The following is a 21,489-nucleotide window of genomic DNA, read 5'->3' as shown; positions in this document are numbered from 1 at the left end:
AAGTATTCCTAAAAAACTCAACATTTTACCCACCTTGTTTCACTCTTGAGAGTTGTTCTGTGTATACGGGACTCACAGTTCTGTACTTGGGGTCATGTACACTCAGGTCAAAAGACATTTTGCTGAAGATCTCAATGTCCGGCCAGTGGTCATTGCTCGACTGGGTAATTTCACTGTTTTCTGTGTGATCTGCAACAACACACTTGAAGTAAGCAGTACCAGACACCCACTGAATGGCATTTACATGATGTTTGCTGATTTACAATTGCACAGGAACTCACACAAGTGCACACAGAGACATCATCTTTGAACACCATATACATTACCAAAATTGAAACTATAATCCACACAAAGCCATTTCAAAGAAATGGCAATTCCTTAGAAACTGCATGCAGGTGAAGAATGTTCATAGGTATCTTCTCCCTGCTCTGCTCCTTATCGAGCTGCTGAGGTATAAGTCACTCTGGTTTAATCATAAAATGCTCAAATCAATGGCCCTATCTATGCAGAAAATACAGGCATAATCTCAGTCTTCTCTGTTGTGGAATGAGGAGCACTGGGTAAATGAGAAGCAAAGTATCCAAAGGCAGAAAGAAGGAAGCAAAGAGAAAGAAGCTGTACACATTTATGAACTAGTACCTGGTGTTATATGATAAAGACAGCAAGAGACACTCTTCTGTTACAGAATGAGATGTGGCCAGCAAGGACCAAATGGAACTTCTTTGATCCAACAGAGAGAACTCTGAAGTAGAAAATCAAGTTTAACTAATGAGAACATTAGAAAGCACTGGCCAAGGTAAACAGCTTTGGACTGCAGTTGAACATGAGTCATTTCAGTTTAAAATAAGACGCAAGAACACACAAAAGTCGGTGTGTAACTGAGGTCACTGATTTTAGAAAAGCAAATTCAGATGAAGCGAAAGTTGGGTCTACAGACAAGCATGTGCACACCCTGCCCTGACTGACATGATAGGAGATGAGCCAGCAGCGGTTCAGAGGCCATTAACCTCACTGGCACCGTGCTTCACTCAAATTACCACCCAGTGCGGGTCAGGTGAAATGTTTTAGTTTGTCAAAATCCTGAGAAAGCTCACTCTAAGTCAGCTGGCCTGAGAACACCAGGGACTTGCCCATGAATGAGACTTGGACTTCTTGGAATTGCAGTTGCCAAACAACCAGTAACCAGCATATTAAGCAAAATAAAAACACAAGGAGGAAGAGGCTTCAGAGGGACTACACCAGAAAGACACTAAGAACCAACAAAGCCCATGAGGAATGGAAAAAGCTCACCAGTGAATGAAGTTTTGTCTTAAACATCAGCAAGCATGCGACAAAAAAAGCTCTATCAAACGTCAAGCTGAGGCAGACCTCAGAAAAGTGCGTGAAAACAAATAATCATTTTATTTGTTGTATCACCTCAACTATACAAATTAAAATAATTTTTTTAATTTTCTTTTTACTTCGATGATTCTATTTTCAAGGGAATAAAAGGTTTACTATAGGCCAAGATAGAAACAAAACTAAAATCCTGATACACACTCGAAACAGAGAGAAAGAATAATCTCCATGCCAGTTTTCTGAAAGAACAGGTTTGTGACATCTGGCAGGAGACTGACTGCAATGCAAGCATTAAGTATATATTATCACCATTTAAGAGGAGACACAAGAATCTACAGAGCTCTGGGTCCATTACTTTGACCTTGATAATATTCAAAACTTGGGGAGGGTGAAGGAAATAATGAAAGATATTGAAGTAAATGAAAAATGTAAAAACATGGCTTAACCAAAGAAACCCTGTGTAACTTTCATTATACAGCTATGATGTATCTATTTCTCTGAACAAAGGAAAAATAACATATCTGTCTAGACGTAAGTATTTAGTACGATACTACATGACAAATTACTAATACAGCTGGAGACAGTGAATGGTCCATAAATTGGAAAAGTTGATTAAACAGAAGATGGCAGCACGTAACACTGTAAGCATTAAGGCATATGGAGATTACCAATGAAGGTAAAGGATCAGTGGAGGGACACCCTGTTTAATATTTCCTCTAAAGTAACCAACTCAAAAAAAACCGATTTGCTGAAGTTTGCTGGTGGTACATTCTGAGAGTTGTTGTCAATAAGGAAAAGGAAGCAAAGATCATCTGCAAAGAATTCAATACCCTCAAAAACTGTAACAACAGAAACTGGGTGATATTTAACATTAAAAATATGAGTAATATGTACGATCAAGGACTAATAACAAGCATTTCTGCAGCAGGATGTGAGCACCTTGGTTGGAAACAACTGAGTTGCAGAAGAACCCACATACAAGCTACATATCAGTGCCAGGGAAATGGGAGAATGGAAGAGACAACAGCAATCATTGGTTTCATCAGTCATGGAACTTTCAGTGGAGGCAAGGGAATACACGAGCCAACTCATGAGTACACTGGATTGGCTAAGCATCCCACAAAATGCTGCACTCAGTTCTGGTCACCCATGTACCAGAAGGATAAACTGAAAATAGACATGTAGGCAAGGAGCCACTAAGGAGAATGGAGAGCCTGTCATTTGTGAGTATCCTGTAAGAAGATCCAGGCTACCTAGATGAATGCTGACAGATGGTAAAACTGCTATCTGACTACACCATAGAAGTAAACATCAAAGAAGATAAAAAGTATTTTAGTTTACATTATTGTTTTCTTTGGTCCCAAAAAGAACGTTTATAAATGGGACAGGAACATCTTTGGAGAATAAAATAGTATTTTCAATCACCAGAATGCTAGGGCTCTGAAAAAGCATTCCAATAGAAGTAGTGGGAGTTAAAAAAGGCCACAACCAAAAACCCAAACAAACCCAAACTACTCTTCTGATGGAGTTCCATGCATTCCTGGCTGGGGTGTGACACATAGCTGTGACTGCAACAAGCCAGACAGCACGATGCACAACTTCTCTTGCATTTTCATATTTCATCCTAAGTTTCTGGGGTACTTTAGTTCAAATAATGAGGGAATAATAGTCCCCAAAGCTCCAAATCAAAGAAAAATATATTTGTTCTTAATTTAATAGGATTTTCTGAGCAGAAATACAAATTAGTCTTGTCAAAGGTTTGACAAGAATGGGATTTTCAGGATGCTAGTCTAATGGTCATAAGATTCATGCACCACGGAGCTCTCTTCACCACAAAAGCACAGAGTTGTGTGAATAGCACCCTGAAGAGGACTAACTTTTAAAAGGATTTGTGCTTCTAAAGGCAAAGTCCTGCCACAGCAGTTAATGGATCCATAAGAGTTAACAAATGAGCACAAATCCAAAGAGGTTCCCCCTCCCCTTTTTCCTCAGCATAAGATCTGTAAACTGCAGAGAACAGTCTTACTGAAAACTTGCATTTAATTTGTAAATAAACATAAGTAGTAGTAATGTCTCAGCCAGAAGTAGCCAGGTCTTAAATATCGTCTCTGCTTAAAAGCAACTGGTGCTTAAAAACTAGCAAGGAGAGACAATGTGAGCAGTCATTGCCCATTTACAGTTCTGTGTTCACTTTCATTTTAGTGCTACCCAAGTATATCAATCAAAAATTCATATAACAGTTCTTGGCTAAGCCAAATATAAAATTTACATTTTTATTAATATATATTGAAATATACGCAGACACCTACAGTAAGTCTGGCTACACACTAATGGACAGGACAAGTGGTAGGTGTAATTTATAGTCTGTGAGCCTCAAAATTTGTCACTGCTGAATAATATGTAAGAGAGGTTCTTTATAATGCATATTAAGAACAATTACTAAATACTTACTGGCATTAATTTCTTCTTCATCATACACATCTACTTCCAGCAACCGGATGAGCATGCGGAAGAGAATCCTTAGGAACTGCAAGTATGAGCCAGTCTTTCCTACCTGAGCCAGAGATGGAAAGAAGTCTAAATCTCAACTCAGACTAACATGAAGGAAGGATACCTTTCAGATAAATGCCTTTGGGCTCACTCCATTCTACCTCTGCCTGAAAACGTAATAAGACATAATATCCCCCATTATGCTGGAGACTATTACAAAGTTGATCTGGGAGCACAACCTGACCCACAGCCAGTATCACTTTTGTATGCAGGGAGATGGGCAGTGACAACTGCTGCCCTATTGATTGCCCATGGCAATTTTATGCCCAGTACAATCCATATGTATTTCCTTTAGGCTAAAGTACGACATACATCATCACTCTTCCTCATATGACATACAGCATCACTCTTCCTCTCCCTATCACTTCCAGCATGGACTTAACCTTAAAATTTGACTCATTTTTGACCTCAAAACACATTACTGCATGCAGGGTGCCTTTACAGTATGATCTGCAGTCCTCATGGTCAGTCCTTCAATCCTGCTAATAAGGCAAGAGGAAGGAACTGTTCTCTTACTTGTGGTGGTCCTGTCAAAAGCAGCCGCCTGGGATGAAAACTCCTTGAGCCAGACGCCTCACCCTGATTGCTGAAGTCCGCATGGTGCTGCCGGGCTGTCGTCCACTGCCTGTTGTAGAGGGACTGTTCCTCACTGCTCATGTCCTTGTGAAGCAGAGGCCTCAGAGAGCCTACCCAAGACACGTCAGCATGAGGCAGGAGGGATGAGGAAGAAGGTAAATTCCCACTTTTCTGTGAGCTCAGGAGACAGTAGGCAGCTTTTGACAGGATGACGATGCGCGGCAGTGCAGCACGGAGGGCCTTGCTGTCTTTGGCCAAGTGGGCAGGCCACCGGAACGTCTGGGAGACCGAAGACAGTGATGACAGTTTCGAAGTGGTGCTGCTCGCCATCTGGTGACCCAGGGAGTCACATTCTTGTTTCAGGGTCTCTCCAGCTGTGAAAGTTCCCTCATCTACGGAGCTGTGCACCACAGTCTGAAAGTTAAGTGATGGTGCTTGCTTCTGAGACTTGTCTGCAGCACTTGAGGAGCTCACACCATTGTCAGCCAGGGAACCTGGGGAAACAAAGAACAGGCAATAAACAGATACTGGCTAGCATAAGAAAGTCATGAACTCATCTGATCTATGGGACAATCCCAACATACAAATACTTCTGTTCAATGAGCACTGCTGTGGCTTAGGGCGGTGAAAAGAAATCATTGACATCCATCTGTTGCTCTTGCTGGAGAGGCAACAGCCTTTGGATTTGGAATTTCATGGCTCAACTTTCTAAACTTCAAGTGTAACATACCACTGTATACATAGATCAACTTGACCTTCCTTCCTATGGAAAACAGAGTATTCGTTTCACTGCAACTTTAATGTGAACTTGGCTCCTCCATACCAGTCAGGTTTATTTAGCTCATGGGAAGATCTGGTGCACGGCAAAGATAGACTTCTGCTACCTCAACAGCTCAAACTCATAGGGAAACAAGTGGAAGGACCCAGAGGTGCCTGAAGAATGCAAAGAAGGGAAGTCTTGTTGGGAGATGAGGCTCCACAGATGCCTGAAGAGATAGGGCAAGACCCAGCCACTGTGCTGGTCTTGACAAGGCAGCAAATATTGATCCTCACCCATAGTCACCCCTGTAGTTCCAGAGCATTTTTCTCTTAAAATTTTACAGCCTCAATTTCTACTCTGATTTTTAAGATCTTTTCAGGATCCACTGGACAGAACTAGCAACAAATGTGAAAAACAAAAAATCACAAGTGACCCTTAGCTATGGCGTACCATCCTCCCACTGTAGTGGATGTATCCTCTTTTAGCTGTAGACAGGAAAACTGCTAACTGTGGAAAGAATCTGCTGCTAACATTTCATTGTGAAGCCTGCAGCAGGATGCAGCTAAGCAACCTACATCTCAATGTTTGCATTCAACTTCCAGTGACGCAGGAATGAAGACTCGTTTTTCAGACCAACAGCAGAATAACTGACCTGACGTTCCAGTGACGGCACTGCTATTACTCTGGGGTCGGTCCAAGTCTATCAACAGCTCATCAGACTCATTCTCACTACCATTAGCCTTCTCATGCTCCTTCTCACTAAGGTCAAGAGCTACAATAGGCCCTCGAATTGCCTCCTTCGAGACGTAGCAGCATGCCAAGCCTACTTCTTGCTCTAACGCGGTCCGGGTTAAGTAGCTTGAGTCAATTAGTCGAAGGTCACAGTATTTCAACGACCTAGAAAACCCAACCCAAGAAAAAAGAAAGTTTTGTTTTCTCTGACTTTGAAGAATACTCCCTATCTTCAGTTGCTTATTAAATATTCATGAACAATTTTATTAGCCAATAAATATGAAATTCTTTTGAAATATTCAGCACAGAAGTTATGCTCCCTGGTACTTTGCACAGACATTCAACTGACCCAACAGTACTGTAGTTTTCACAAAGCAGCTGCACTTTGCACAAATTGCACTTCCCAAAATTTTAAACTGTTCCCAAATAAAGTCTTCTAAAATATACTTTTTTTTAAGTGAAAAAATAGCCAGATGTTATCAAGCCACTTCTCCACCCCACGGCTCATCCAAACATGTTAGAGAACAAGAGTAACAACAGCACCTGGGGAAAGTTTCTCCCAGAGGGTCTTTGCCAGTTAGAATAACAATGCAAGGTAGACCTTCCAAATCCTGATAGGTGCGAGGAATCCAGTCTTCCTGCTCATTGCCCCTCCAAGCCTGTGAACAGAGAAAATTCCAATCACATCTAAATGACCTTCACATGTTGTTCTGTGGTGGTTTTTTAGTTCGTACATTTTCTTTGTATACAGGGTTTGCTTACTCAACAGCCAACAGGAAGGAGACCTTAGGTACAGGCATGCACTTTTGCTGGTACCCAACCATTAGCCAAGCATTAAATGCAAAGCAAAAGGATGTATAGGATATGTTATTCAGTACTGGAAACGTATATCTGGTGTGGTATTAGTGCAGTCTGTCAGAGGAGAGTGCAGTTGATGCCTTCAGTTTCAAGCTGGCACAGATGAAAGTTCTTTGAAATTAATACAAAGGTACAGTAAGACTTTCAAGTGAAACATGAAAATGATTCAATGAACCTTGCTAAATTATTCTATGTAATGGAAGATTATATGAAAAAAAAAAACATTTTCCCTTTCACTGGAGGTAATCCCACAAGAAAGGACTCCTTACCTAGAGTCTACCAAGGCCCAAGACCACAAAACTGCACCATTTCCCCTTAGCATTGGAAACGCTGGTAGCATCAGTCCCATGTCCAACCTTCAGACCCCTCGGTTCAGTTCTTTCTGACCCTGGATGAGCCCATGTGTGTACTCTGTGTTGGATGCAGCCTCCTAAAAATGTTGCTCTCCTTTGAGCAATAACATCTTTCTTGCTGTGTTGCACAGTGCCCAGACTTTCAGATGATAAAGGCAGTTTTTGATTAAGACAGCACCCTACAGCAACTGTTAGAAGAAAGTAAAACTGAAAGATTCAGAGACTCTCCCTTAGAAAGGAAATAAGCCATTCTACCTCTGCCAATACCAACATCATAAATAAAGCTGAAATACAAAAATGCAGGCTTCTATCCAGCCATCCCTGTGAATACATTATGGATACTGCCAGGAAAAACACAGCTTCTTAGATCACTGACCAGTCAAGACAGAAGATCAGCAGAGAAGCTTTTTCCATATAACCCAGAGACTATGTTTCCATGCTGATCAGATATCAAGATCTCTCTAGACAAAGAAATTAAGCCCTAATCATTACAGAATCACCAAATATTTGAGCTACAGCATATCACCCTGCTGGAAAAAAGTTTATCCTTTTTTCTTATTAAAATGGACAAAATCAGTTACAGAGAAGACTCTTGTGTAGCTCAGGCACAGAATCTACTTTGCCGAGTCATGACAGCAACCCCACTCAAACTGCCCATTAAAAATAATATATATAAAACACTCTTAGCACAGGCATGCAAGACAACAAGACACAGCTGTCTTGACAGCCCAATAAGACATGCAGGATTGGTGCAAAACACACCTTCCATGAAGAACTCTATTTTGAATTCCCTCTTGGCTCTTCTAGCCTTAACATTTCCCTTGACCTTTTCTATCCTTACCCTTCATTTTCTCCAGAAAGGCCATGTTTTATGAGTAATCTCAGCCAGATGAAGGGGATTGAAAAGGAGGATTCACTTGGAGATCAACGGCGCAGTGTGTCATCTGGCCTGAAAATTTCCACTGAAAATAACTCATGATTTTTATTAAGAACATGGTTAGAGTAATACTCTCCTTTTGCTATGGTTCTGTTCTCTTTCCCCAGTCCTGATTTCTTTCCTCTGCTGATCTGAGATCAGCATCCTCTGTATAACATGTTCGCAAAAAGAAATTATTATTCCAACTCTCTAACAGCATCTACTGGCTCAATAAAGCAGCCTCGGCAGCAGAGAGAGATTTTCTGGCTTGGCAAGGTTAGTCTAGCTGTGTGTTACGCTGCCTCTCCAACAATGGAAGTTTCTGCAAAAGTGCATGGATAGACAATTAAATAAGGGAAGACAGATCCAAAGCTGATTTTCTTTCCGCTAGCCTAAGGACCTAAAAAGAAGCCTGAGTGCCTGAGGCTTTGAGCTGTAAACTTGCATACAGAGGATGCATTTCTTGATCATCTTACTCGTGAGGGACAGAGAGCTGCAGTCCTCTGGGCTCCTCTCTTCTGAACGCCTCCCAGATGGTTTGATTCTTGTTATACTTAAAGGGTATGACATGACAGCATGCCTGGTCAACAAAACAGTTATTTAAATTGTTTTCCATCTCTTCTTTCATTCTGTACCTCTGGGTATATCACCTCCCTTGAAGACTGGCTCCCAGATGGAGAGGAATGACCTGTCTGGCTAGCTAGGGCTTGCCTAACAGAGAAGGGAGCAGTCCAGCTCCCAGCACTGTAGAGACAGCTGCCCAACTTCCCTGCCCTTCTGTAGCACCACACATACTGCTAAAGCCCTCTTAGGGAGAAGCTAAGTTAAGTCAAACTTTTCAACTGGGGTCACTAACAGCTGTAACTTTTCCCTCCCTGCCCCTGAAAAAGGTCATGATGAAGTCTCATCTGCACTGCAACCTGTTATTGATGGAACCAGCATTTCAAGCCTCAGCCTCACCAGAAATCACTTACTAGCCCGATATTGTACTCCTTGGCCAAAAATATGGCCTGGGTGCTCACAGTAGAAGGAGGCAGCAATCAGTTCCCCACTTGCTCTAGTTCCCCAGCTTCAGACCTCCATCGGGAGAAAAGTCAAGCAGCACAGAAAGACTAAATCAAAACTGTATGCAATAAACTAAACTCAATGGGAGCATGTCTGATGAATTTTATAATGGGAATCAGTTGCGCAAACACATGCTCACACCATTTCAGATACCCCGTGTTATCCCAGGCACCAGACTAGCAGATATGGTAGCGCAGCATAAGACTCACAGGTGATCTTCATCATTCTGAAATGCCACTGGGTAACTCACCTAAAAAGACACTACAGGCTTATCTTTGGGCAACTGAATTCCAATCCTCACTCCCTTTATATGCATGTTTCAGAATTGAGTGGTTTTTTTCCTAGTCACCTGCAAGTAAAGAAACAAGTCCAGAATCCTACAGCTTTGTTTATGCCAAAGAAGCATCTTGTGTTCTGGGATAGAGGAATAAGAAGATTTAGAAGTTTTTTCATTCTCCGCCTGACCAAATTCCTCTATTCCAGATCAACAGCTACATAGATATTCCCCTAGAACAGCTTCACACTCTATCCTGATCTGCTCCAATGACCTCACAGGCTACTCCAGCAATGTGTAAGGGCTGCAACGCTTTATGCAAAGGGCCACAGAGATGCCCTCACAGGACTCACAGTCTAGAATGATCGAAGGTTGGAATTAATACCTAGCAAACAAACAAAATCCCAGCAGCACAGAGCTGCTACTCACATGTCGTTTTCTCCTTCACAACTACTACTTTCCTCTCTTCCCTCTCCCGCTGCAGACAGGGTTTGAGAAGCAGAGGTGGTAGCTTCCTTAAAGGACATTTTATCTGCTTTTGATTGTAGGCAAGTGGTTGAAGAAAGGCTCACAAAATAAATTCCTTTTCTGCATGGATTTGAATACACTACATAACTCATAGCAGAAACAGAAAATTAATCTCTGTGTAAGACTTAAAGCAAGGATCAAGACAGATAAACAGCATTACTTTCAGGCTGGTACCTAAGGCAGGCAATCCATTTCCTTTGCTTTAATGCAGTGAGGTTAATTCAGGAAGTGGGTTTGGCTAGTCGAACCATGCTCTTATAAACCCATGCAAAAGTTTAGCCTGGTGCATATCTGCTGGGCAGAAGAGGCTTTTCAGCATGCAGTGGTTTGAGAAAAGAAGTCTATGTCAAACAGCATGCTTTACCAGCTATCAGAAGGGCAGAAGATGGATGGACAGAGCAGACAACAGATACGCTAGACAGATAGATAAGTGGGTGAAAAGAATTAGTTTGCCTAAGGAAATCTGAACTCTGCTTTCAGAGATGAACCCTATCTTACTCATGCTGATAATTTAACTTCAAGAAGTGAGATAACATCCAGTGTTTGACTTCATACACCAGTAACAACTCAGGGTTTTTCCAAGTTTCTAAATTATTTATGCCCATCAAAAGTACAGTATACTTCTGTGGAGACAGATACAGAACATGAACCCTTTTCCTAGAGAATAGTTAACCTAAACACATGGGAGTAAACACAAAACATGTACAACAGTCAGGTGACTACAACAGATACACAAACAACTATTTAGTTTCTGCTAACCTTCAACCGTGTCACAAAGTGTTTTGCGACAGTCAGCTCTGAGGCAGGATTCCCAAGGAGGATCTCAAAACGATACTGCAGACCTAATTTGTCTCTTACTTCTTGTAACCTCTCCTTGGCCAGCATGGCGAGCTGCACAGATGGCACCCTAATGACAAGCATGTGGCCACAACCATTCTTATCCTTTCCTGGAGAAGTGATAAGGTCATCCATTATGCTGAGTGTCTCGGGTGTGCTGTGATCTCTTAGTGAAGCCATGGTTGTGAGAGCCATCAGAGCTTGGGAATACTGCTGAATGAGAAGGTAGCAACGGATGACCATGCTGTGCAGCCGGGGATACCTTTGAGGAGATAACAGTTCTGTGTTAGCACATGCAAAATCACAGTAATGTCTGAAAATTGGCCGAAAACCAGGACTGTGTGGTAAAGAAGTGCCTATTTTTTTCAGTACTGCTCAAAGAATGAAGCCTTCAATTTTCATGGACAATAATTTTGCACAAAATCTGTGTTTTAAGTAAATTAATATAACATGGTCCACATACAGAAGGTAACAAGCCAAGGCCTGTGCTCAAGTGACAGGAATAATACACTTCTTTTACCCTCATCTGGGCCACCTCCCACTAGACTAGGTTGCTCAAGGCCCTGTCTAACCTGGCCAACATTGCCAGGGACAGAGCATCTCACTTCCACTTCACTCCAACAGCACAGGCTAATAATTGCTTTGCTGACCACAGGTTTTTCTTAGAAGAATTTCGAGGATCATTGCTGCTTCAAGTAGTTTGCGGAAGTAATACTTCATAATTTCACACCTCTCAGCTTCTCACCAGAAAGTTAGACTTACCAATAGGGATTGCTGGCTCTGCGCTAAATCTGAACATTCATTTTGCCTTTTAACTTACACATAGCAAATATTTCCTTTCTCTCTCATTACAGCTAGATGCAGAGATATGAACTTAAAACTAAATCGCTAAGAAAAAAAAAATTAAAAGCTATTCAAGCACAAAAGCACTCTAATTCTAGACACCCAATGAGCTCACTCACCACCATAATACAGAAACAGCCCTATGCTATTACGCATTTATTGCTAGTCTTGCGCCACAGAAGCGCAAACGACTAAAACAACTGAAGTTCCAAATTTCTCTGATCTCTTTCTTGAGCAATTTTAATAGACAATATGGGATCCAACTGAATAAAGTTTTGTGTCTGTCTTTAAGCAGTAGGTGCTGTAGCTCGCTCTGTATACCATAAGCCAGTCATTAAATCAGTAAATTTTTAAAACGCTTTCTATTCCTCCTCCCATAAAAGTATCCCCTTGCACTTTTGTTGCTGAAACAAATGGAACCTTTCTTCCTAACACCAAATTACTATATTGACCTAAATAAAATAGGAGAAATAGTACTGAAGACAGAACAATCCCTGTTCTAGTAAATATGAAATACAATGGGAACTACAGCTTGAACTGCTACAAGGGATCTTGTCCTGCTGATATGCAGGAAAGACTTAACGCCACATTGATGGAAACGACAGTATTGTCTTCATTCCTGTAATGTGCACATTTAATTACATCTTGGATAGGTGCTGTGACAGTAGCTTGTTCAGGCAGCTACAGGATAATAAAAGGCTCTGTGCTGCAGGAACCAAAACCATAGCCAACTAATGAAATAACAAAAATGATGTGTTTGAACTAATGTCACTTACTTGGGCCACCACTGACAGGTCTGTTGGCAATCTCAACAAGAAAGGCAACAGGAGGGGTGAGGTATGAAACCTTTGGTACCTTCTCAGCTTAGTGACGGGTGAGCCAAAAGAAGAGAGCAGCACATCTGAGCCTGGACTGCTACTGAATGGGCCTATTCTCTTCTTTATATAAATGATGGATATCCTTCTTCAACAGCACTAAGTTCGTCACAACAATAAAACTGTACAGATTCACAGATTTCAAAATCAGCATCAAAGGTCATCATGTATTCATCCCTCCCTGTAACGGGGCTAATAAATATATCTGTATCCTTAAGATCCTCTTAAGAATTCCAAGCTCCCATGTTAATTATTTACCTTTCTAAAAGTGTGTTGACCATTTTTTCAAAGGTTTCATCACATCTCAAAAGGGGACTTGTGACTCCCCATTGGAGGGATTTGCTGTATTCATTCAAACCAAAGTACAACTTGTCTTCATTTGCTGCATCATCCTGTTCCATACAGAGATAGCAAAAACATAAGAAAAACTGGAACCACTTTTAATTTCTTTTGTAATGTAAAATAGTTACTGGAAAGTATTTTCCGAACCACAGTATCCTTTCTTTTCATCCATTCTCCCTCAGTGATGCTATTTGCTTGTTTCAAAGAATACAATAAAATGTAAATTGGTTTTTAATTGGTTTTTACTGGACTTATTGCTTGTCTACAGTCAAGACAGACAGGTGGAGGTCCTTGCAAATTCTTAAGTATATCTCCTACCTGTAATTGCACTGGGTTTCTAGGATCCTGCTTATTATTTTATGACTCCCTCTCTCTGGCTTTGTATCTACTGACAACTGTTATTTCTATTTAAAGCAGAACCTGAAGACAGAAGGATTATTAATTTCCAAACTTTTTCTTGATTGCCAGATTCTATCCATCTCTAATGGCAATCAGTAACTAGTCATTTGTTTGCTACATTGTAAATCTGCAGACAGCAATCAGAAAGGCAGAACATTTGCTGCCTCGAATTTCATGAGGCCTTTGCTGGAAGCACAGCATGGTCTCTGGTGCATTTACATCACCAGTAATCACTAGGAATGCAATAAATTACATACAGTCTCTCCTTTTTTGTGGGCTATTTTTTTAATCAGAAGACGGAAAGTCATTGATTTTTTACTTTTGGGAAACAAAAAAATGTCTAGATCATTTTGCAGATGATCACCACAACGGCTTATATTAACAATCAACCAAAAAGCAAGCTTTGAACACACATTCAGTCCATCATTTCTACCATTCTGTTTGCTTTGTCTGACCAGAGGATAGAAAGTAGTTTCTCAAATTACATGGCTGGATAAAGAAAAATGTGTAGTTCTTGGGCCTAAATGTCAATCAGTATCCCAGGGCTGCATATCTGGAGCCTGTGAGAACAAACTTCAGCAGAGAAAGAGCTCCATCTGAACATATGCATATGCTAGATTCTATTATGTGTGAAGTCCACATTAAAATTCAGAGTTAAAATCAGCAATTAAACACTTACCCCAGTGTCAAATTGTATCCAATGTACCTCATTGCTACAGTTGATCCTGGACTGCTGCGTTTGCAAGGCATAAGGAAAAGAGCTGACCTGAAGAACAAGGAGGTTGAATGCTTCAAGGACCTCCCTGCAATTAATAACTCTATCAGCCAGACCATGACTAGGCTCACCATGTGACAGGGAACTTGAAATGGCACTGCAGAAATAAGAATGCAAAGAATTGCCTTACTTACATCCTGAGATTCAATGGATTGCTTTCTTCCTGCAGAAAAATCTCCAAATAACCATGACACTGAGGATCACAGCTCAAAAATCTCTTTGGAAGGGTGAAGGATTTCAAAACCATTTGGATGTTCTCTTGGGGTAGACTTGGGCAGCAGGGAAAATATAAATAAAGGACAAAATCTGCTGACAGTGAGAAGATGAATTAGTGTGCCAACTTAAATGAGAATCAGATGGAGGGACCCAAAAATGAGCCAAAGCTGATGAAACGCGTCTCACTGAGAAGCACTGTTCCATGAGCTGTGGGGATAGGATATAGTAACATTTTTACAAAATCCAGTGGATTTTCCAGCCTGAAACAACAAATTTTGAAAAGACTGGGGAACCTGAAAGTCTCCTAATGTCCTGATTTCCAGCTCCCAGAATTACTTTCACCTCCAGGATATATTCAGGAATTCCAGAGTACAGCAAAGGCAGTAACAAAAATGTGATGAGTAGGATAATGTAGAAAGAATGTTGCTTTTATCTATTTTCTGCTGTCCTTCAAGGGAAGTATTTCATTTTATTTCTGATGTTCAAATGAATCCCACAACCCTACATACCATGTTTATATCACATTGAGATTATTCTCCTCATTTTACTTATAGAACAAGAGCAGAATAATTAGCTTTACTTATTTCTTTTTCTTCCATAGTAGAGTTGTAATTTGGTGTTTCTGCACATACGTGTTGTTGTGTTTACACCGGCCAAATTCAATACAACTGGCCTTTAAATCCTTTTCTTGCAGTAGATAGGGCATTTTTCAGATGATGCAAAGAGTTAAATGTCTGTAAGCCTTCTCATATTACAAACACCACTATCATCAAGGATAAAAACATGAATTAAAACATGACTGGCTTGTGAACATGGGAGAGATTTGGGTTTGAGTAGAGAAAAAGGAGGGAAATAGGAAAAAAAGACAAGAAGAACAAAGACAGTTGCAAAATTTCTGGACTTTTTCCTGGACTTCAGTATCATAGCACATACCCCTACAAACAGACTTCTTAGGGATCCAGTAATCTGAAACTAGTCTTACCTATCTTCAACTGAATCAGAATTAGTTAACAAATACCATGGGCAAGCAAAAAGCATATCTGATTCTGAGGCACAAAATTCTTAGGCTTAGAAAAAGCACTGGGTGTCTAAGGCAGTAAAGTCTTTTGAAAAACCTAACAGAAAGATACTGGGAGAGGATAGTTTTCTTTTGGTAGATTGATCAACTACCTTGTTAAATCCACATGAGCATTGTCATGGACCAGCACAAACAGTGTGTAGGGATTCTGCTTCACTCGTTTCATGAAAACTTCAAATTTTGTTTGAATCTCACTGTCAAGCCGAACCACGTATTTCTCGGCTCTCTGATATGCCGTTCCATTGTCTTCTAGGCCCAAGTCCACAAGGACACCTGTCAGGAAGAAGAATACCACAAAAATCTTTTCCTTTGAATGCATTCAAAGATGAGGTGTCAATGGCAAGTTGGCACTTGTTGGCCAATAATCAGGACTTAATAATCACTGTATCAGTGATTTGGCTATCTGAATGGATTTTCTCTCACAGTGGAGGACAGAAATGTGCTTCTTCACTTCTGGATTTCCTCCAGAAAGTGCCTGAAGACCTTTCAAAGACTTCTCACATTACCAAAAAGTAAGAAAGAAAAATCAGACCTCCACAAAATATGCCCAGAGTAGCACTCAGTTGGCTATGTTCCATGATCCTAGGCCAAACTTGCTCATATTTAGCTAATATATCAATCCTGCTTGAGTCAGAAAACGTTATCCTGACCCTTCCTTTGCAATAGGCATAAACATACACAAAGTTGACTCTTGCTAATATCATATCATTTTTTCATGCCCTACCTCAATATTTGTGTCAATACAACTACTCTAGTGGTCTTCGTAATGATAGATTGCCATCATATTCATAAAGTAGGTGTGATGTAATGTGTATGGCTCTGAATGCCATTTAAAGAAGCAGCAACAAGCTATTTCTGTGGGTCAACAATGTATTTGTCAGGGTCTTGATGATTTTAAAAAATATGTTTTAAAAAATAAAGTAAAAAACAGTCATTAAAAAAATAAAATAAGGTAAAATAAATGTGAAACTCTGTTAACAGATACCAGAAAACTTCTGGTTTAATGTGGAGCAGCAAATTAAGTAAATTTAATGTCTGAAGAAACATGGAATGGAACAAAAACCACCCATAAAGTTAAGTTAGAAAGAAAAAGCAACCTGTACTTCAGGTATTCTATTTTATTCTTTTCATTCAACTATTAAAATAGCACAAAGCAGAAGAAAAAATAGAGATGGATTACAGTATTTAGCAATATCATGATATATCTGCACAATCAAAAAGCGTGGCACTGTTTAGCTCAGAGAAGAAAATAAGAGAGGGGAAAAAAACCCAACAGCTACCCAAACCCACTCATAGACACATTACATCATAAGCTCATACTAATGTTTTTCAAATGCAAATGAACTTATTATTAGATAAAGCTGAAAGCAGACAAAAAAAAGAAGTTCTGCTAATAAAAAAAAAAGACAAATAATCCTAAATACACAATTATCCTGAGGACTTCATTACTCCCAGATAGCAGGAGCTAAAAACAGACCAAACATTTACACAGACAGGCCTTCGTTCTATTGGACAGTCACCTTCTCCATGAAGAAATTCTTATGCTTTTCTGGGCACATATCAGTCACTAACAGAGTGGACAACAGAGGTCACTCTCAAGGGGGACATATTCCATAACCTGTACACTAAGGCTTTCTTGTTCCTTCTGAAGCATTTAGTACCAGCCATGGTCAGACACAGAACCCCAGACAAGAAAGCTCACCATGAGAACTAGTATGGCAACTATTGTGTGCCAATGTACATATATTACTCAGGCATTTATCTACCCAATAAGAGAGCTTCCTGCACATACATCTGTGCCAATTCATACAAGAGCACATGCACAAACATATGGACTTAAGACAAATGTCACTAACAGCTCCAGAGGATAAAAGATCTCAGCAGTCACATTCGCTCATCCCTTCCCTGTTTTGACAGGTGCATACTTCTCCAGGACACACCTTCCTCAGACCTGCATGACTATGACAATTTCTTTTGACACATGGTACAGGTTGGGCCCAGTTTATGAAAGGAAGGTATTTAGAATTTATCAGTAATGCCAACTAATGAAGCTTATACTGGACATGCAAAATACACATTGGAGGAACTGACTTCTCCATTCATACCAGATATGACTTAATAACATCACGTACTTTGGTTTAACAGTCTCTTTTGCCCTCCCCTCCCTTTTACCTGATTGTCGAATCCGCTGAAGGGTCTGCTGCACCAGGACCTCTGAACGGGGAACTATAACAATGAAGTCTACTTTGCTGAAGTGGCCCAGATCCAGGCTCTGATTGCCACTGTCTGCTATAGCACAAACCTGGGACAAGAGCTTTCTGGCAACTGTAAGCTGTGGCTGGTAAATTTGGAAGGTATCAACATCCAAATCTAGAGTGCGTTTGTTTGAAAAAAGAAAACAAAACACAAGAAACATGTTTATTTTCCCACCCCCCCAACAAACATGATCCTCCAAACAGCCTACCGTCTACTATCAGAATAAAAAAACCACTCATCGGAATAAATCTCTACACTCTGTACAGCTGCGTCCAGATCACAAATGTCAACTTTCTTTTTTTGATCAAAATGTGGTAAGTACAGGACAGCCCATTTTTAAATGCCCTAAGTGTTCTGAGGATTTTTAACAGTGCAACCCAGGGAAACCTCAATGCCAACAAAGTGAAATGCATTCTGTCAAATGAACCAACACATACGTAATATGCATGTATCTATAGAATCATAGGATGGTTTGGGTTGGAAGGGACCTTAAGGATCATCCAGTTCCAACCCCCCTGCCATGGGCAGGGATACCTTCCACTAGACCAGGTTGCTCAAAGCCCTGTCCAACCTGGCCTTGAACACTGATGGGTATGGGGAAGCCACAATTTCTCTGGGCAGCCTGTTCCAGTGCCTCACCACCCTCACAGTAAAGAACTTCATCCTTATATCTAATATATGCACACACACATACACATAAAAAAGATGTGCATGTGTACATATATAAAAAGTATATGCACACACACACAGAGCTCTAATGTTCTCCTGAAACTTGCAGTTCTCCTTTAGGAGCTTCCCTCTATCACACTGCTGGGAGAACTAGCCATGGGAGCTGAGGCTGCTGTGCTCAGTGCACAACAGGATGAGCACCAGCACACCTATTAATCTGATGAAACTGAGCCTGCGTTATATAATCCTGCCGAAAAGACTAAATAGGATAGCAGGAAGTTAGGAGTTCACTGTACATCACCTCTGCTCTGAAGTACTGAGCCATGCTCTAAGTTGTGATTGAGATAGCCAGATGTCTATATACTGCCTGATAGTTATATATGCTGTGAAGGGAAGATAAGCAATACATCTATGCAGTAAATCTCAATTATTTGGGGGGGGGGGGGGAGGCATTTATTTCTTTGGAGGTTTCTTGATGTTTAACAAAATGTTAGTCTCAGATTTCTTTGTACTTAATAAACGTCAATATAACACTAGCTGCAGAGAACTGGGGGACAGGAGCTTTGCTGTCTATAGACATGTACCAAAGCATTCATGCTTCCTTGAAGAAAATGCATGTTCTTATACATCAGTATTTCTAGTAGGTAAATTCAATGCCCAACAATCTGTTTCACTAGCCCCTGAATATTTTCAACATGCAGATTAGGAAAATAAATCCAGTAATGTTATCACAGATGGGGGTGGTGGTGGTGGTGGTGTAGGTTTGTTTGCTTGGGTTTGGGTTTTTTTTTCCGGTCAGTTTTTCTGCTACAAAGTAAATTCTCATTAATGGACTGCTTATCATAAAAAATTACCTAGGGCAAATTTCTTTTAAAAGAACAAAGAAAAAAAATCCAAAACTCTGCAAATTTAATACACAAGAACTACTGTTGCTTTTTTAAGTAATAAACCGCTTTATAAAATCCTGCAATTTACATGAAAATTGGAAGGTGTTTCGGCGAAAACCTATATTTTATATAGACACGTGTATCTGTGTGCATGCTCTTATCTCCTGCCTGGTGTTCATTTCAGTAGGCTACTATGGGAGAGAGGTCCCTCTCAAACAGGAGACTTACCTCTCCTTTTTTTTTTTTATTCAGACAGATTCTCAGTAGCTTCAACCACTGCACAGCCATATTTTAGCGACAAAATTAGCTCAGAACAGTAGTTTGAGAAAGGATGAAGATTTAAAAAAGCACTGCTGCACACCATTAGACAGTAACAACAACAACAACAGCATCCAACAGAATGTAAAGATTATTCTCCCTTCAAATTAATCCTGTGAGGAAGCTCGAGAGTTGTCTTCCTGGGGGTGCCAGAACAAAGTTCCTGGCAGACCTCCTATCTGGATTTCCGAATCCAGGTGGAGACTCTCAACCACTTTCTTTTATTCAGATCTACCACTGAGCTGATTCATTTTAACTAACTAATGTGAATCAAGTGCATATCTACCTTTCATAGCGAAAAGTCTTTACTGGAGTTTGCATTTGCTTTGATACTAGACCTAGAAGAACCTCAGGGTTTGCAACAGCTCAGTGTGCCTTTTACCATTACATTACCAAAGGGAAAGTATGGCTAGAACTTCGAGTAATTAAAGAATTCCAAAATGGGAAAATTATGATTAGCATTTTTAGACAGGCAATCCTAACTCATCTTTTGTACCTAAGTATCTCATCACATTTTCTGAATAAGACACATCTCAAATAAGCAAATTATAGATCACACTTGCCTAGCACTTTCAGTCCATGGTCTTAAAACACTTTCCCTAAAAGTTTAAGCCTCAGAGCCCAAGTCTATAGTACATATTACTACCATTTTACAGGTGGAAAGTGAGGAATATCAAAAGGTAAGAAACAGGAGGACACCTGGGGAGATCAGAACAAGAACACAGCTCCCCTCTGCCGTAATCACAAAGTTACATTTCTTTTCTAGATGCATAAGGGCAAGATGAATCCACACTGCCGACATTACAAAGGAGCATTTCTACTCGGCTTAGTGCGTAATAGAAGAGTACATATTTTAGCTTAGAAACTACAAAACATAGCAGGGAAAAGTTGCTGAAGGTTACAACAGAGATTTTCTGTCCAAGAGACTGCTATATTGCCACATTCAGCTGGCAGTATTAATATTTGAGGGTTGGCACACTGTCTGCAGCTGTGCCCTGACTTTTGAGGCACATGCAATTTGATATTTAACAAACTACTCACTTATTTCACATCTTGCACATAAAAAAAATGTACCTGGTTCTTGTGTAGAAACCATGGCAATTGCCTCCTGAGATGACACACACTCGCTAACATCCCCATTGAAAGGAATAATGACACTTTCTCCTCGCTGCTGTAGCATTTTCTCCAGCAGCTTGTCCAAATCATCACCTAGGTAAGAATTAGCAACACCAAATTATCTGGAAGCTGTTTCAGACAAGTGATGTAAAACATGCACACGTGTTCTCACACAGCTGATACCAAATCTGCAAAGGGGCAGGGGGCTGGAAATAAAAGGAAGAGAGGGAGGGAGAATATTTTTCTCTTTTATTTACTGATTCGACAGTGGAATGAATTCCAAAAAAACCCAAACCGCAGCTGAATAATTTCAGCTCTGTGCCTTCACAGCTAGTGGTGACATCTGATGATTACAAAGAAACACATACTATGAAACAACCTCCAAAACCTGTGCTAGAAGCACAGACGAGAGGCTCATGCACTTCTGCATGCCCTACCGTTACATTCAGCAGTATAAACAGGGTTTAAAATATTCTGCCATGGGATGAGTAACTTGCACTGCAAGGGTGAAAGAGCTGAGCACTCCTTTACTCACACTGAATGGAGAGAAGAAAAGGTGAAGAGGGTAGAGTGCACTTTAGCTGCACTTTAGCTGCTGAACAGGAGACACACTTGGCCCTAAAGAAACTATTGTCTTGGCTAGAGCTTCTGTTTCGTAGGATCACTCACCTAAAGATGTATTTTTGAAATGCGATGCCAGGAAACTGACTTTCCCTGTGATGAGCTCGTAACTGATCTCTTTTAAAAACTCACTGGTGGTAAGCATGCTTTCTGCAAGCGCCCTAGATTGATATTGACCTGGAGAAGAGGGGGAAAAATGCACAAGGAATCTTTAATACAGGGTACTAGCAACACAACCTTTTCACCCTAGAAGTGTGGGGCATGCTGATCTTCAGTGAGGGATCTCCACTGCCTTTACCCAGTAGGC

General features: G+C 40.5%; 1 protein-coding gene across 4 annotated transcripts in view; it reads right to left on the bottom strand.

Moving 5' to 3' along the window:
- The window catches only part of GREB1L (GREB1 like retinoic acid receptor coactivator), a gene marked incomplete at both ends in the record, with an annotated part of 57,808 nt that overhangs the window by 9,200 nt on the left and 27,119 nt on the right, over positions 1 to 21,489 (bottom strand). For all 4 annotated transcript variants that reach the window (XM_080611099.1, XM_080611100.1, XM_080611102.1 and 1 more), the window contains 12 exons: positions 34 to 189; positions 3,790 to 3,892; positions 4,405 to 4,958; positions 5,877 to 6,121; positions 6,500 to 6,615; positions 10,710 to 11,049; positions 12,764 to 12,897; positions 13,926 to 14,118; positions 15,408 to 15,588; positions 17,488 to 17,685; positions 20,520 to 20,654; positions 21,231 to 21,359. In XM_080611099.1, coding sequence (XP_080467225.1) covers positions 34 to 189; positions 3,790 to 3,892; positions 4,405 to 4,958; positions 5,877 to 6,121; positions 6,500 to 6,615; positions 10,710 to 11,049; positions 12,764 to 12,897; positions 13,926 to 14,118; positions 15,408 to 15,588; positions 17,488 to 17,685; positions 20,520 to 20,654; positions 21,231 to 21,359 — 2,484 coding nt within the window. The remainder of the gene's footprint in view (positions 1 to 33; positions 190 to 3,789; positions 3,893 to 4,404; positions 4,959 to 5,876; positions 6,122 to 6,499; positions 6,616 to 10,709; positions 11,050 to 12,763; positions 12,898 to 13,925; positions 14,119 to 15,407; positions 15,589 to 17,487; positions 17,686 to 20,519; positions 20,655 to 21,230; positions 21,360 to 21,489) is intronic.

Source organism: Psittacula echo (genome assembly GCF_963264785.1).
Source record: "Psittacula echo genome assembly, chromosome: 2".
Lineage (NCBI taxonomy): Eukaryota > Metazoa > Chordata > Aves > Psittaciformes > Psittacidae > Psittacula > Psittacula echo.
This window is presented reverse-complemented; position numbering and strand designations above follow the sequence as displayed.